The 17,124-nt window shown below is 43.5% G+C and overlaps 1 protein-coding gene across 1 annotated transcript in view; it reads left to right on the top strand.

Moving 5' to 3' along the window:
* LOC135549699 (zinc finger transcription factor Trps1-like) overlaps nt 1–17,124 on the top strand; it is a 176,641-nt gene that overhangs the window by 29,197 nt on the left and 130,320 nt on the right. The window contains 2 exon segments of the mRNA XM_064979924.1: nt 13,596–13,861; nt 13,864–14,703. Of these exon segments, the coding sequence (XP_064835996.1) occupies nt 13,596–13,861; nt 13,864–14,703 (1,106 nt within the window).

The following is a 17,124-nucleotide window of genomic DNA, read 5'->3' as shown; positions in this document are numbered from 1 at the left end:
AACTCTGGGTGTAACTCACTCCGTATAGGGCAGAAGGATTATGACATAGTCTGGAGTCAGCGAGATATTTTTAAAGGGATGCATGCATCAAAATGGCAACATTTGGTTTGTGGACGACATGATTTAAACAATAATGTACTTAAAAAAAATTTTTACACCCTAACTTCTTCACAACCCCCTGTCTCTTTCTCTCTCTCTCTCTCTCTCTCTCTCTCTCTCTCTCTCTCTCTGTCTTTCTCTATCACTCTTTTTCTCCCAGCCCTCCCTCTCTCCCAGCCCTCTCTCCTTGTCCTAGCCACCCTCTCTCTTCCAGCCCTCCTCCCAATTAAATATAATTAAATTCAAAGGGCATTATTGTCATGGGAAACATGTTTACATTGCCAAAGCAAGTGGAATAGATAATAAACAATCAGAAATTAACACTCACAAAAGTTTCAAAAGAGTAGAGACATTTCAAATGTTACACCCTAACTTCTTCACAACCCCCCGTCTCTTTCTCTCTCTCTCTCTCTCTCTCTCTCTCTCTCTCTCTCTCTCTCTCTCTCTCTCTCTCTCTCTCTCTCTCTCTCTCTTCAAGTCCACTCAATGAATACAAAATGACTTTATTGGCATGGGAAACATATGTTTACATGGTCAAAGCAAGTGAAATATATAATAAACAAAAGTGAAATAAGTAATAAAAAATGAACAGTGAACATTTACTCTCACACACGTTTCAAAGGAATAGAGACATTGCAAATGCCATATTATGTCTATGTACAGTGTTGTAATGATGTACAAATAGTTAAAGTACTAAAGGGAAAATAAATAAACATACATATGGGTTGTATTTACAATGGTGTTTGTTCTTCACTGGTTGCTCTTTTCTTGTGGCAACAGGTCACACATCTTGCTGCTATCTTGCTACACTGTGGTATTTCACCCAACAGATATGGGAGTTTATCAAAACTGGATTTGTTTTCAAATTCTTTGTGAGTCTGTGTAATCTGAGGGAAATATGTGTCTCTAATATGGTTATGCAATTGGCAGGAGGTCAGGAACTGCAGCTCAGTTTCCACCTCATTTTGTGGGCAGTGTGCACATAGCCTATCTTCTCTTCAAAGCGAGGTCTGCCTATAGCACCCTCTCTCAATAGCAAGGCTATGCTCACTGAGTCTGTACATAGTCAAAGCTTTCCTTAATTTTGGGTCAGTCACAGTGGTCAGGTATTCTGACACTGTGTACTCTCAGTTTAGGGCCAAATAGCATTCCAGTTTGCTCAGTTTTTTTGATAATTCTTTCCAATGTGTCAAGTAATTATCTTTCAGGTTTCTCATGATTTGGTTGGGTCTAATTGTGTTGCTATCCTCTCTCCCAGCCCTCTCTCTCTCCCTCTCTCCGTCCTCGGCCTGTTATCTGCAGCTTTTCTCCAGAGCGCGTGATCCCTGCCCCTTACTGGCAGCTTGGACCCTGTGATCACAGGAAGTGTAGGGGAAGCAGTTGTTCTCTGTTGTCTCCGGTTCCAGCGAGTGCTGATTGAGTGCAAAAAGGGCAGGTCATTCAGAAAGGGGGTCGCCCCTCCCCCTCTTAGACTCGAAGGGAAGCCGGTTGTGGGGGGCTGGATGGGTGGGGGCAGTAGCAGCCCTGGGGGGAGGGGAGGATAAAGAGAGAAGGATAGAGAGAGGGAGGTGGCTGCAGTGTTTTAGTGCGATCGGGTATTATTTTTTTCCAATCACTTTTCTTACAGGTGGAAGTTTCTTGAGAAACTCTTTGGACTTATCTTTACAGCTGTCCTAAACATATCCCTTTATTCAGACAACACTTGAGTTGAAAAGTTAAACCTGCATGGTGGGGAACACTGGAATCATATAGGCAAACTGTCTGTATGATGTCTGGCTTATGGATGAACATTATTTCAGGGATAAAGGATCATGAGAAGCACAGAGAATAGGATGAAATCAGCAGTCAGCTCATGGGACGTTTAGCTCAACAAACAACCTGTTGCTATAAGACATTTAGCCTGACAAACAACCTGTTGCTATAAGAGATTTAGCTTGACAAACAAACAGTTGCTATAAGAGATTTAGCTTGACAAACAACCTGTTGCTATCAGAGATTTAGCTTGACAAACAACCTGTTCCTATACAAGATTTAGGTCCACAAACAACCTGTTGCTAGAAAATATTTTGTGCAGCACTGTTTTGAACCATAACTTGTCAGATTTGTGAAATTAGGAACTTGATCTTGAACACTTTCATCATCAAATGGCATGCGTCTACATCCTTGTTTTGGCTGATTAAGCATTTACACACAAACAGTTGTCGTTTTACTTCAACACAATCAAATGACAGTGGATGGAGCAACACTGCCTGACACTGTCGGACTGATATTGTGAGAGCAAATCTAAATTGAAATGTTATCAGACCACAATTGTGTTGCAACATTAAATGGCTTAAATTACCCCACCACAGTAGTACATTTGACTGTGACCTGGGCCTGTCATAGTTTTCAAAGAAGTGAGGGAGAAGGAGGGTAAGAGGACCCCTAATCTTTGCCTGTATGCTGCCATGGGCACCGAGCACAGAGCTGAAACCCTTTGATGTGGAAGAAGTGTCCTCATGAATAAACATGACTCATCTTAGTAGTGTGACTCAGGAGAGGGGGAGAGAGAGAGAGATAGAGAGAGAAAAGAGAAGGAGAGAATTGTGTTTGTTGTATTGTGTTGGGAAGACGTGGCACGTTAAAAAAGTCAGGGAGAGGCAGTTAGTCACGGCCCCTTCCTATTGAGTGTGTCGCCCTTTCATACCCCGCCACATGGAGAAAAATGGAGAACCCACCGTGGGGGATTATGGGAAAAGCTCTGTTCTATCCTCCCCTCTCTCTCTCTCTCTCTCTCTCTCTCCTCTCTCTCTCTCTCTCTCTCTCTCTCTCTCTCTCTCTCTCTCTCTCTCTCTCCTCTCTCTCTCTCTCTCTCTCTCTCTCTCTCTCTCTCTCGTCCTATCTTCTCAGCATGCAGCAACTGCTCACAGCTTAAGGTGATGGGTAGGGCCTTACCCTGTCAGAGATTGTATTATGTGAATATGTGGATTTAGAGGTTGCTACTGCTTACCCAACCAGTTTTTCTCTCTAGTGTGTCGCAATGTGAAGAAACACTCACTACCAGGCAGCAGTCTTTTTCAGAGCAAACACTCAAAATGAATGCATCCTTTTGCTTTTTCACTCTAAATGAAAGAGATATATGGTGCTGTTTTAGATCAGCTAAGAACAACCTAAATGTTTTCAAGTTCAAATAACCTCACCATATGTTATCATAGGACTCCATCACGTGCAGCAATTATCCATACTATCTACTGTAATATCCTAACATTAGTGATTGTGATTGTACATCTTTATTTCTATCTTTCAAACCAAAATGTAGAATTGTAAGGTATTATTATTATATAAGGCAGCAGAACCAGTCTCTGGTGTTTTTGGTGGTTTCTTTTCAAATCCTCCCTGCTCAGGTCAGTCCAGCCAAAGCAGCCCCATCTCTGCAGTTTTAGAATTCAAAATGAGGCATAGCCTACAAATCAGAGTTCCATACAACCCTGTCTATTCTCCTTCTACTCAATTTGAAGTGTAATAATCTGTGTAATATGGAGATTGGCGTTTCTGTACATCTGTAAAGCAGCGGATTTCAGAGAATCCCAGTCTCCTGCAAATACCACAGTGTTATCGCTGCTGCTGCTCTCTCTCTCTCTCTCTCTCTCTCTCTCTCTCTCTCTCTCTCTCTCCCTTTTGTCCATGAAGGGGAGGAGATTATCATGCTGTTCTATATCTTTTTGCTCTCTTTCTTTTTTCTCCCTTTACTTTGAGAATAAAGCCTGCTTCTTCAGGAGCCTGTCGAGCTAAAGGGACGCAGGAGTTATTTTGGTCTCCAAAAGATGTCTTTCACTGCTTGTTTACATCGGAAGGTGGAGTCGTCGTCCCCCCCACCCCCTCTCTCCCGCAAGCAAGCTGCTGCTTATATTTTAAATCCCTCTCTTAATATCAAGACTTGGAAAGCAGAAAATGCTTTCTGCTAACTGTCCTCCCCTGCAGTCTTGCAACAAGCAGGAATCTTTCACCACCAAAGATGGCCTGGGCTGCACAGACATGAGAAAGAAATGTCATGGTAGCTGTAGACGAAGGTTGATTTAGTTTTTTGATTTGCTCATGATAACACTAAAACGGGTTGAAATAGCAATAGTCATTTGATTCATTTTAAATGTAGAAATACATTTCCCAGACTTCAATGAGGAAAATGAAATAGAATTTTAACACCTTCAGTTTGACGTAATGCCCTTGCATTACATTAAATTACCCCGTAGCATCTTCGAAAGGACTGGATTCTGATGTAATGGCAACACTGTCACTGCAATAGTGCTCCTTGATGGTGTTTTCAAGAGCAGAGATTGATTTAGGTCTATAAGCAGTCAGTACGTGTGAGCCTGCACAGATCAGCTTGGCTGGCTGAGGTGAGGTGGTGATGCTGGCATTCTATGGTGGAAGAACTCTCACCAACCAGCCAGCCGGTAAGCCAACCAGCCTGCCAACCAACCAGCCAGTCAGGCAGGCAGTGACTGCAGCAGCAGGCCTAGTGGATTAGAGCATTTCCACTCACACAACCCTGTGAAATACGCCTGGATTCTAACACAGTTCACAGCCTGAGATGAAGCAACTGTTAAAGCCCTGACCTAAGATGGTGTGTGTGTGTGTGTGTCGCCTCTCTAAGGGGAGGAATTTGTTGAATAGAACACATTTCAAGACAATCCTACAGTCCATTGGTTAGTGATACCACATTGACAATTATACTTATCCATGTATATCTGCACTAGGAAAGAAAGTGTTGTTCCAGTCATTTAGAATTCAAGTGTTCTGGATCTACTTCGGCGGAAGAAGGAGGGAAAGCATTACTATGAAACAGACAAGTCAGAATACCTACAGTATCCTGTTTAGTAGTAATTATTTTGTATGCCGAAGCTTGTTTTTAGCCTACGGTGGAATTAATGTGACACAAGGCAGCGCAGTAAGTGTGTGTTTCTCATAACAGGGGAGTCTGCGCCGGGACTGACGGTTTGACATTTAGTTTAATGATAATGAATTACACACACTCAATCCTGTGTGTTTTCCTATGTGTTTTCCATAGACCCTCCTCGCAGTTGTAGCATTACTCCTCCGACGGTAATGTGATTTATTCCTAATGTTGAAAATTAGATTAAAAGGCAAAAGAAAGACAGATTGGGGTCCGGCGTCTGGACCACATGCTCTGTGAGTCCTCATCTACTGCAAAGTCTGTGGTAGCAGTGACATCATCAATTATGATCAATTATGAAAAGAAATATGAAGCAGAAAAGGCAGAATTAAAGAAGAAGAAAGAAGGCGAAAGGTGGGACAGGGGGCGTGACCCCACACACATGGTATTCACACAGACCGTAGCGGGGGCCTGTCTCCATAGCGCTGCCTGCTGAATATACTGCCACAGAGAAGAAGAGAAAACCCTAACAGACTTAGACTGGTCAGGCAGTTTGTGAGCCAGCCAAGATAGATTTGTGTAATCTTTCGGATTTTCTCATATGGTCTCGTATCGCCCCCTTATTGAAATAGCAGGCCGCGGAGCTGGACTGAGTAGAAGCAAAAGCTTTAGGCCTGTCTGTCTGTCAAGATGGCTCTTATAAGCTCTTATAAGCTCTTATAAGAGCTGCTTTTCTGTTTGGTTTTCACTCCATTCCCAGAGCTTATGAGACTCTGAGTTATTTAATTAGGGATGTGTTCATGTTCATGTTTTGCCGGCCGGGCTCCCCGCTGAGACGGAAAGCAATCAGGATAGCTATTTTATTTCTTTATCACAGTGATTTAAGAAGCTGTAAAATGCAGGGAAGTGAAATGGGCCCTGTTGGTTGGTTGGTTGGTTGGTTGGTTGGTTGGTGGAGTAGGATAGGACTCTGGGAACTCAATTCTCTGCCTGGCTGATCTTAATGCTGGTTAAATTATGAATGCCGTCAGACAGATTGGTAATGTAGTTTTAATAATCATTCCTCCTTTCCCTTCCTCCAGCTCAGCGGAGAGAATGAATATTGGCCTGGGTTTGTCCCTGGGCCTTAGAGTGTCTACAGGGGGACTATGCGTAGGGCCTGGGGGGTCCGTCGGGGCCTTCCAGCTGTATATATGACCCCTGGTCATGTTTGGACCCCCTGTGGATGGTGCTGTTGTTCCGACCGAGACATGGTCAAAACCTGTTGGGAATTTTAAAATAATATACAGTTGGCCTGGGTCTGTTTGAGACTGTGTCTAAATGTTTGGCAGCTGTAAAGGTGTGTCCGGAGAAAAAAAATCGTAGGTCTGTTACATTGATTCAAAGTACGTTTCAACAGATGTTTTGCACAGTATGCGTCCGATGTTTCAAGTTCACAGAACATAAGTAAGTTATAGGGCAAGAGCCTTTCTCCATTGTCTGTATCATTAAGCAGCTTGATGTAAAGTGCACACCCTACATTTCAGCTATAGAGGTGTCCTTGAAGAGAACTGTTGTCCTGTAGCTCTCGCCCACAGGCGAGTCACAATGGACAGCTTTACTTTACAGTGTGGACTCAGGCTGAATGCGAGAGAGAAAGAGAGTGTGAGTGTGAGTGTGAGTGTGTGTGTCTGTGTGTGTGTGCGTGTGCGTGTGCGTGTGTGTGTGTGTGTGTGTGTGTGTGTGTGTGTGTGAGAGGAGAAGAAATGTGTGTGTGTGAGAGAAAGAGAGAAAACGTGTGTGAGAAAGAGAGAGAGAGAAAGAGAGAAATAGTATATTAGTGAGTGTGTGTGTGTGTGTGAGACAGAGGGAGCGAGAGAGGTGGGAGAGAGAAATTGAGAGAATGGGGAGAGAGAGAGAGACAGTGAGAGTGTGAGAGAGTGTGAGAGAGTGTGTGTGAGAGAGAGAGAGAGAGAGAGAGCGAGAGAGAGAGAGAGAGTAAATCTCAGTAAGACAAAAACAATGGTGTTACACAAAAGGTCCAGTTCCCAGGACCACAAATATAAATTCCATCTCGACACCGTTGCCCTAGAGCACACAAAAAACTATACATACTTTGTGCTAAATATCAGTGCCACATGTAACTTCCACAAAGCTGTGAATGATCTGAGAGACAAGGCAAGAAGGGACTTCTTTGTCATCAAAAGGACCATAAAATCTGACATACCAATTAGGATCTGGCTAAAAATACTTGAATAAGTTATAGAACCCATTGCCCTTTATGGTTGTGAGGTCTGTGGTCCGCTCACCAACCAAAAATTCACAAAATGGGACAAACACCAAATTGAGAACTGCATGCAAAATTCTACAAAAATATCCTCCGTGTACAACATAAAACACCAAATAATGCATGCAGAGCAGAATTAGGCTGATACCCTTGTAACTATCAAAATCCAGAAAAGAGCCTTTAAATTCTACAACCACCTAAAAGGAAGCAATTCCCAAACCTTCCATAACAAAGCCATCACATACTGAGAAATAAACCTGGAGAAGAGTCCCCTGAGCAAGCTGGTCCTGTTCACAAACACAAACAGACCCCACAGAGCCCCAGGACATCAACACAATTAAACCCAACCATATCATGAGAAAACAAAAAGGATAATTACTTGACACATTACAAAGAATTTACAAAAAACTGCACAAACTAGAATGCTATTTGGCCCTAAACACAGAGTACACAGTGGCAGAATACCTGACCACTGTGACTGACCCAAAATTAAGGAAAGCTTTGACTATGTACGGACTCAGTGAGCCTTGCTATTGAGAAAGGCCGCCGTAGGCAGACATGGCTCTCAAGAGAACACAGGCTATGTGCACACTGCCCACAAAATGAGGTAGAAACTGAGCTGCACTTCCTAACCTCCTGCCCAATATATGACCATGTTAAAGACACATATTTCCCTCAGATTACACAGACCCACAAAATTCTAAAACAAATCCAAACTCCCATATGTATTGGGTGAAATACCACAGTGTGCCATCACAGCAGCAAGATGTGTGACCTGTTGCCACAAGAAAAGGATAACCAGTGAAGAACAAACGCCATGGTAAATACAACCCATATTTATGTTTATATATTTTCCCTTTTGTTCTTTATCTATTTGCACATCATGACAACTCTGTATATAGACATAATATGACATTTTGACATGTCTTTATTATTTTGGAACTTTTGTAAGTGTAATGTTAATTGTTCATTTTGTAATTTTTTTTCTCACTTTTGTTTATTATCGATTTCAATTTAAACATATGTTTCCCATGCCAATAAAGCCCCTTAAAATTAATTGAATTGAGGGAGAGAGAGAGAGAGAGAGGGAGACAGAGAGAGCAGGAGAGGGAGAGGTAATGAAACAGGACCTCCTAATTTAGTTTGACATTTAAGATGACATATTTTGAATCACGTTGCTTCCTTACAAATGAGCCTCTGTATCGTTGTGTTTGGCCTGATGTCTCTCTACTTCTGAGGTGTAACAGGAGACGACGCGGGGTTCACTCTCGCCCGCCTCTCTCCGCTCGCAGCTCCGTCACTGACTGACTGCCTGCCGGGGTTACTAGGCATGGTATTGATTATAGCCCAGTGGACTGCAGAAAAGTACATTTGATGTGTCTGGAATGGAAGGTGTGAAATGGTTTCTCTATACAATGCAATTGTCCTGTACAATACAGTTTTACCATACAATTTAAAAAACAATCTTCGGGGGGCTTCTGTGGCGATATTTCTGTGCAATATTATTACATTTGTTTGATAATCGTCTGGGAGTAAGATTGAAGTTCTGTGGGTGATCTTGCCATTTTCATGGGTTGCTTACTTTGTTGGAATGGGGTGTTATAGTCTCAATTAGCGGGTTGAATGGGAATACGAGCACACCTTTGTGTTCAGAATAGGTCATCTGCCAGAAGCCCTTTCTTCCGATCTGCTATCTTAATGTTTGCAACCCAAATGGCACCCTATTCTCTACATAGTGAACTACTTTTGACCAGAGCCCCATGGACCCTGGTCAATCATAGTGCGCTAAATAGGGAATAGGGTGCCATTTGGGATGCTGACCGTCTTCTGAAAGGTCTGTCATGGATAGGGTTGTGGCAGGAGTGTCAGTCTCGTTCATCAGTCTTTAAACTGATGGAGCCTCTAAGAGTTGACTTAACAACACTATCTCGCTATACAAGTCCTTGTACTGTTTGTTCATGCTGTACATATTACTGTCTGCATATTTCTTTCTTGCTGTCTTAATGGCATAACATGTTGACTAGTGTGGTGTGATGAGAAACAGACTTGAGTGAACTGTGTCGTTTCAACCGCTGGGTAGCTTTTCCATGCACTGGTAAACAGGCCTATGTTTGGTTTTCTGGAAACATTTTCTATCGCATTTAATCACTGTTGACCCGCAGGACCTCTATACTATGTGGTTGCAGCAGAACTCATGGCACCACCTCAGCCAAGGTAGAGATTAGAAAACACGAGAGGAAAAACCTGGAGCCATAGCCCATACCTACTGCTTTATTCAGGCCCTGAACCTGGAGCCATAGCCCATACCTACTGCTGTATTCAGGCCCTGAACCTGGAGCCATAGCCCATACCTACTGCTGTATTCAGGCCCTGAACCTGGAGCCATAGCCCCTACCTACTGCTGTATTCAGGCCCTGAACCCGGAGCCATAGCCCATACCTACTGCTTTATTCAGGCCCTGAACCTGGAGCTATAGCCCATACCTACTGCTGTATTCAGGCCCTGAACCTGGAGCCATAGCCCCTACCTACTGCTGTATTCAGGCCCTGAACCCGGAGCCATAGCCCATACCTACTGCTTTATTCAGGCCCTGAACCTGGAGCTATAGCCCATACCTACTGCTTTATTCAGGCCCTGAACCTGGAGCTATAGCCCATACCTACTGCTTTATTCAGGCCCTGAACCTGGAGCCATAGCCCATACCTACTGCTTTATTCAGGCCCTGAACCTGGAGCCATAGCCCATACCTACTGCTGTATTCAGGCCCTGAACCCGGAGCCATAGCCCATACCTACTGCTTTATTCAGGCCCTGAACCTGGAGCTTTAGCCCATACCTACTGCTTTATTCAGGCCCTGAACCTGGAGCTATAGCCCATACCTACTGCTTTATTCAGGCCCTGAACCTGGAGCCATAGCCCATACCTACTGCTTTATTCAGGCCCTGAACCTGGAGCCATAGCCCATACCTACTGCTTTATTCAGGCCCTGAACCTGGAGCCATAGCCCATACCTACTGCTTTATTCAGGCCCTGAACCTGGAGCCATAGCCCATACCTACTGCTTATTCAGGCCCTGAACCTGGAGCCATAGCCCATACCTACTGCTTTATTCAGGCCCTGAACCTGGAGCTACAGCCCATACCTACTGATCTGTCTTCATGCCCTGAACCTGGTACCATAGCCAATACCTACTGCTCTGTATTCAGGTTCTGAACCTGAATCAACAGCCCATACCTACTGCTCTGTATTCAGGTTCTGAACCTGAATCAACAGCCCATACCTACTGCTCTGTATTCAGGTTCTGAACCTGAATCAACAGCCCATACCTACTGCTCTGTATTCAGGTTCTGAACCTGAATCAACAGCCCATACCTACTGCTCTGTATTCAGGTTCTGAACCTGAATCAACAGCCCATACCTACTGCTCTGTATTCAGGTTCTGAACCTGAATCAACAGCCCATACCTACTGCTCTGTATTCAGGTTCTGAACCTGAATCAACAGCCCATACCTACTGCTCTGTATTCAGGTTCTGAACCTGAATCAACAGCCCATACCTACTGCTCTGTATTCAGGTTCTGAACCTGAATCAACAGCCCATACCTACTGCTCTGTATTCAGGTTCTGAACCTGAATCAACAGCCCATACCTACTGCTCTGTATTCAGGTTCTGAACCGTCCATTCCTCCACACTTTTTTAATTATAACATTTATTGTTGTCTCTTCTGCATAAGGGATATTGTATTTTATCTTGTAAGTGCTTGAGGTAGGCACAATAACAGACAAGGAGCACCATAATATAGGAAAATAAAGGGTAGTGGTGGGGGTGAAAGGTAAGGGGGGAAGAAAAGGTTGATGTGAATTGCCTGGTACAGTAGGAACAGTGCAGATGCCTGGGAGCAATACGAGACCATTATTATGTCTTTTGATGGGGAATTGGAATGGTAATGTCCTGCCCATTCCCCTGGAGTTTTCATGGAATTGTACTGCATATAAGGAATAAAAAACTTTCTCTTTTATGAGTCGGGAGACATTTCATGCTAAATCGCCCTCCTGTGGTGAGGAACTCTAGCTGGGTATAGAACGACTGTAGCTCTGCTCATGCTGCTTTCTAGTGACATTACGAAAGAGACAGACGCAGCGCTTCTGGGCCAGGTAATGGACATTGCTTCAGAAGATTATTTTGTCTGAGATGTGATTAAGGATGAATTCACATTTTTTGAAGGGTTTACATTAATTCAAAGTTCATTAAAAGTAAAAAATCCCAAAGACTCTTCTACTCCGCGTGGGGGTGGGATTTGATGGACTATTTTGTTTACCCACTAGGTCTCTCTGGTATTCTCCTGAACACTCTAACATTGATTTGTTGTTGAATGCTAATACTGTTGCTTGAAGACCTATTTACCCCTTCTTGTTCAAGCTGGTCGGGTAAATGCTCTGTCTTGTGTAGTAGTTTTGAGTTAGTCTTTGGGCTAATTTTAGGAGAGGTTAATGAAGCCATTTCAAGGGGTGTGATTCGATAATGAGGCCTTGTTGGAAAAGTGTTTCCAATCTCTGGGACAAATTTACACAATCCCCACAGTTTTCAGCTCAGTTTAATTTAAACTCTCGTAAGTGTTAGTTTTCGGGGTCAGAGTCTGTCAGCTGCGGATTGTAACACATTTATTAACTATGTGTTTTTTGTGCATTGAAGTTGTAGACCCAGAGAACAAGTTCAAAAGAATGCCTTTAAAACACCAGGCCAGTTATTCATTGTTTCATTGTTGATTAATCATGAGTTAATTCATTCATTTTGATTCATAACATACTTTGCGGTCGTAAAATTCCACTTTGGCCAGAGGGATGGGAGCTAACCAACAGTGACTTGGTAATGATAGAAACAGGGTGTGGTGACTGTTGAGAGTTCGGTTGCAGATTACATTTTTCCTACGGCTTTTACGAACACGGGTGAAGGCGTTGCCCCTTACAAACATAAATTGCTTTATTTAATACCCATTTGCTTTACAACCTACATTAGGAAACTACTCTCCATATTTTTCACTGGAGAAGAAATGAGACTGGGATTATGAGAAATTCTTAGCGCTCTGGATGGAGAAAATTGGGGTTTAGTGAATTGATACACACACACACACACACACACATACACACACACACACACACACACTCCTCTCCTGCTGATCCCCTCCATCCCCTCCCTCCATCCAAATTTAATTCAGTTTGTGCTGCAGCAATGCCGACTAAATGGTTTATTTTATTTTGAGTGCAATTTCGTACCCATTGTATGCTTGACATAAACATGGACAAATGATTTTGTTGAACATTGACTGTAATTCAAATCTATAATCAGTTTATACATTCCAATTTCATTCCTTCTAACTTAATACTCAACTACTTTCACAGCCACTTCACAACCCTTATCAGTAACTATAGGCACAGATTGTATTTATCAAAATGCCATCAACAAAACTCAGCGTCTGGCGTCGTTACTGCTTATAGAGCATGAGTTCTGTTTATGGCCCAGAGCTGAACAGCCACCATTGTTTTAAGTACAAATAATACCTTCTTTTTTAGCTTTGTTGTATTTAATGGAGGAACTCTTGAATGTTTTATTTACTGATTGTGTGAGAGAGAGAGACGTGAAAAAAATAGAACCACCATAGTCTCCATCTTGTTTGATACAGTCTCCATCTTGTTTGATACAGTCTCCATCTTATTTGATACAGTGTCCATCTTATCTGATACAGTCTCCATCTTGTTTGATACAGTCTCCATCTTGTTTGATACAGTCTCCATCTTATTTGATACAACCTCCATCTTATTTGATACAGTCTCCATCTTTTTTGATACAGCCTCCATCTTATTTGATACAGTCTCCATCTTGTTTTATACAGTCTCCATCTTATTTGATACAGTCTCCATCTTTTTTGATACAGCCTCCATCTTATTTGATACAGTCTCCATCTTGTTTTATACAGTCTCCATCTTATTTGATACAGCCTCCATCTTGTTTGATACAGTCTCCACCTTGTTTGATACAGTCTCCATCTTGTTTTATACAGTCTCCATCTTTTTTGATACAGCCTCCATCTTATTTGATACAGTCTCCATCTTATTTGGTACAGTCTCCATCTTATTTGGTACAGTCTCCATCTTATTTGGTACAGTCTCCATCTTATTTGATACAGTCTCCGTCTTATTTGATACAGACTTCGATTGAAGTGGTTCTTGAAAAGAGATCCAGTTCACTTATTCATTTTCCCTCATTCCTCTATCCATGTGTTTAATATACTGTACTTATTCCTCAATGAAGCGTGACACTAAAACATTTCTCTCATCTGTCTGTGTGTGCTGCTTGCAGATATGGTGAGGAAAAAGAACCCCCCTTTGAGAAGCTTCGGTGGTGAGGAGGAAGGAGAAGGAGAGACTCTGGCCTCGGAGGCCACTGGGCCAGATAGCGAGGACAGTGCGGGGAGCCAGGCCTCAGAGCCTAACGGTGCCGACGGGCTGCTGCCAGCCGAACCAGGCCGGGCCCACGTGCCGGTGACAGACGAGCAGGAGGACCCCTCCTCCTCCCCTGGCTCTGTCTCAGGCTCCATCGAACAGGATGGAGGAGGAGGGAGGGGGATGGAGGAGCAGGAACAGTGCCGACAGTCGGCAGCGACACGCCTGGCTTTAATTACCCCAGCCACAAGAAGGGAGGAAATGTAGCGTCCTTCCCCTGCCATGAGGTGACAGACTCAGATCTGCCGGCGCTCCCATCCCGGGCCCAGCCCGATGGGGCTGTATCTCTGTCTCCGCTCAGATCAGAACCAGATGAGGGGGGAGGGGGTCAGGCACGCAGCCCGGCTGGGGAGCTGCTGCTGGGGGAGAGGGGGGAGGGAGGAGGGGGAGAAAGGGTGGGTGTCAGGGAGGGACTGCTGCTGCTGGGTGCCCAGGGGAGGGGCTACAGCAGTGCCAGCGGCGTCATCGTCCAGGGCGTCACCCGTAACGGCGAGGACAGGGACCCCCCCTACAGCCCCACAGGAGGTCTCTCAGGTCACCAGGATGGTATGGATAGCTCTGGATACCCTTTGCTACGCCCTCTCCACCCACACAGGGGGGTAGGTGAGGGGGCCGAGGACACCATGCCCAGTCCCCTGGGGCCCGAGACAGGGGTAGCCCCTCCTTCCTCTCCCAAATTGCAGGACTTCAAGTGCAACATCTGTGGGTATGGTTACTATGGGAACGACCCCACGGACCTGATCAAACACTTCCGGAAGTACCACCTGGGCCTGCACAACCGCACGCGGCAGGACGCGGAGCTGGACACTAAGATACTGGCCCTGCACAACATGGTGGGCTTCTCCCCACAGAGCCTCCACGCCAAAGACGCTACACGGCCCCCGTCCCACGCTGCCCTGACCGGAGTGCTACAGGATGCTGCAGGGTCCACACGGTTGTTACTCAACGGCACCTACGACGTACAGGTACATATGCTCTGCACACCATTTTGTATCAACTCTTTGTATAATTTTGACATGATTCGCATCAGTTTGTGGGCATTCAACAGTGTGTTGGTTAGTGGGTATGTGTTTGTTTTAAATAACCAGAGAAACTCAGAGTATCAGAATGTCCGTCAGTAGTACTGTATAATGGTAGAGTCCCTGTCCGACTAGATGCCCAGGCGTAGCATTGCATCAACCAATTGTTACCTGACACATCATCGACTGTGCAGCCGGGAATCAGATTGCTGTATCATATGACGTGGTTAGCTTATATGTAAAATATTTATCCATGCGTTGTGTATCTGGCAATGTAGTCAGACAGGAACTCAACCATTCTCTGCATTGAGACCCAGGCCAGCCATGGTTTGAGACTTTTCTCTTAGTGGGACACTTGAGTCATCAGAGTGACTGGGTCAACGGAGAGAGGCGTCATGGGAACTGTAGTCTGTTTTATCACTGTCATAAATACATCTCAACTTGAAACATTACATTCATCGACTACAGTTTAGCCGTTAGTTTAAAGCTGCAAGATGTAACTTTTTGGGCCACCTGACCAAATTCATATAGGAATGTGAGTTATAGATATGTCATTCTCATTGAATGCAAGTCTTAAGAAGCAGTAGATATGTTCTATGTGCGCTATTTCTATGCTCACCATTCTTTAGATTTTGTTACTATCGGTTTTGTACACCAGCTTCAAACAGCTGAAAATATTATATTTTTGGTTATTGAAAAGCTGCTTCACTGTGGTTTAGATGTTACAATGATTCTCTACAATATGCATTGCTTGCTTTGTCACAAACTGAAATTAGACTAACTATTTGATTTTTAGCAAGCAGGACATGGTGGAGCGATTTCTGAATATTTACCTTTAATATCCATGAAAACGCCTGCCAAACATATATTGCACACATGGACCATACAGTACCCCCACTGTTTGGGAGTTTGAAACATATTATCTAATATCTCCAAAAGAAAAGAGCCATACGTGACTCGGTGCTATTACCAACCTCTAATTTGAAAGATATTTCTTAGTAATCGTTGTCTCACTATCCATATCAATTGGATGTCACCGGGTTTGAATATTGTCACTATGAAATAAAAAAATAAAAAAGTAGAATCAAAAACACTATTCTGTATTCATCCCCTAGTGGAATTTTCCATGTGGTAATAGCGAAGGCTGCTCATTTGTCATTACCCAATGAAAAGGGGGGAAAGAGTGTAGGGAAAGGAGAGAGAGCCAGTGAAAACAGGCAACTCGATTTATTTTAAACGAGGGGTAATGAACAGATGTCAGAGCCATTTATCTGCACAGCTTTCGCTGCATGCGGTTTCTCCCTCAACTTCAACAATGTCATGTTTACAATTCGAGTGGCGTATTTAACTCCAGTGTTCCTTAAAAATGAGGTGCTTTTGGCCATATCCTACAGCAGGAAGGGCTATTTGTCCTTTAAGCCCACCAAGGATTGTAATTACCTCTAAATTAGTTTTCCCCCTTAAAAAAGTCTGACTGTCTCGGACAGCTCACTAAGGGATGATGCGTTGATGTGGCTGTCACCTTTTCTACTTTCTCTCTAGCACTCATCTGGTGTGTGTGTGTGTGTGTGTGTGTGTGTGTGTGTGTGTGTGTGTGTGTGTGAAGAATCAAGTTTTTGTGTGTGAGTTGGCATGTGCTTCTGTCTCTGTGTGTGAGGGGAGTCAGAATGTGTGTATATGTGTCTGTGGGAGAACAATTCTGGTGAATGCCAGACTCGTGTGGTGTCTCATACAGACTTTTTGCATATTGTTATTTTTGGGAAAGTTTTGAGTTCCCCAGGAATTCACACCCTTACTGTTCCACACCCAAGTGAATGTTATGGATGGGCATTTATGTTTAGTCTACTGCATATGTTCACATACAGTATGTAGGGTCTTAATTTGAGCCAGTCTGCTACAGTAGGAAAATTCCTCTGCAGCAACAGGAAATGCAAATTATTATGTGGATTATAATTAATGGCCATTTTTTGTAAGGCTTGATACATTTTTCATTAGAGCAAAAAGTGGTAGTTACTGACTTAAGATCACACATCTGTAGTCTTACTGCATTAAGAAGGCAGTGAAAAGTAGACTTTATAGTAGCAGGATTATGAACAAACATGGTGCATTCAATTATTTCAATTGTTTCACAAGCCCCATATTTTCCCACTTAAAATCCCCAAACTTGATTAAAATACACAAAAATGAAAATACATTTCATTCCATAGTAGACATGTTCTGGTATTACAGTGTATTTATTTTATTGCTCATATTTCAGAGGACGTTTCACTTGACTGACTGGAGCGGTCATATAATAAATGGTGTATGTAGCTAGTCTCTTCAGGCAGTTTTAGGAGCAACCGACTCTGTTTCAGTCATTACATATCG

Source organism: Oncorhynchus masou, chromosome 12 (genome assembly GCF_036934945.1).
Source record: "Oncorhynchus masou masou isolate Uvic2021 chromosome 12, UVic_Omas_1.1, whole genome shotgun sequence".
Lineage (NCBI taxonomy): Eukaryota > Metazoa > Chordata > Actinopteri > Salmoniformes > Salmonidae > Oncorhynchus > Oncorhynchus masou.
Note: the sequence above shows the minus strand (reverse complement) of the source record. Positions and strands in the feature narration are given on the sequence as shown.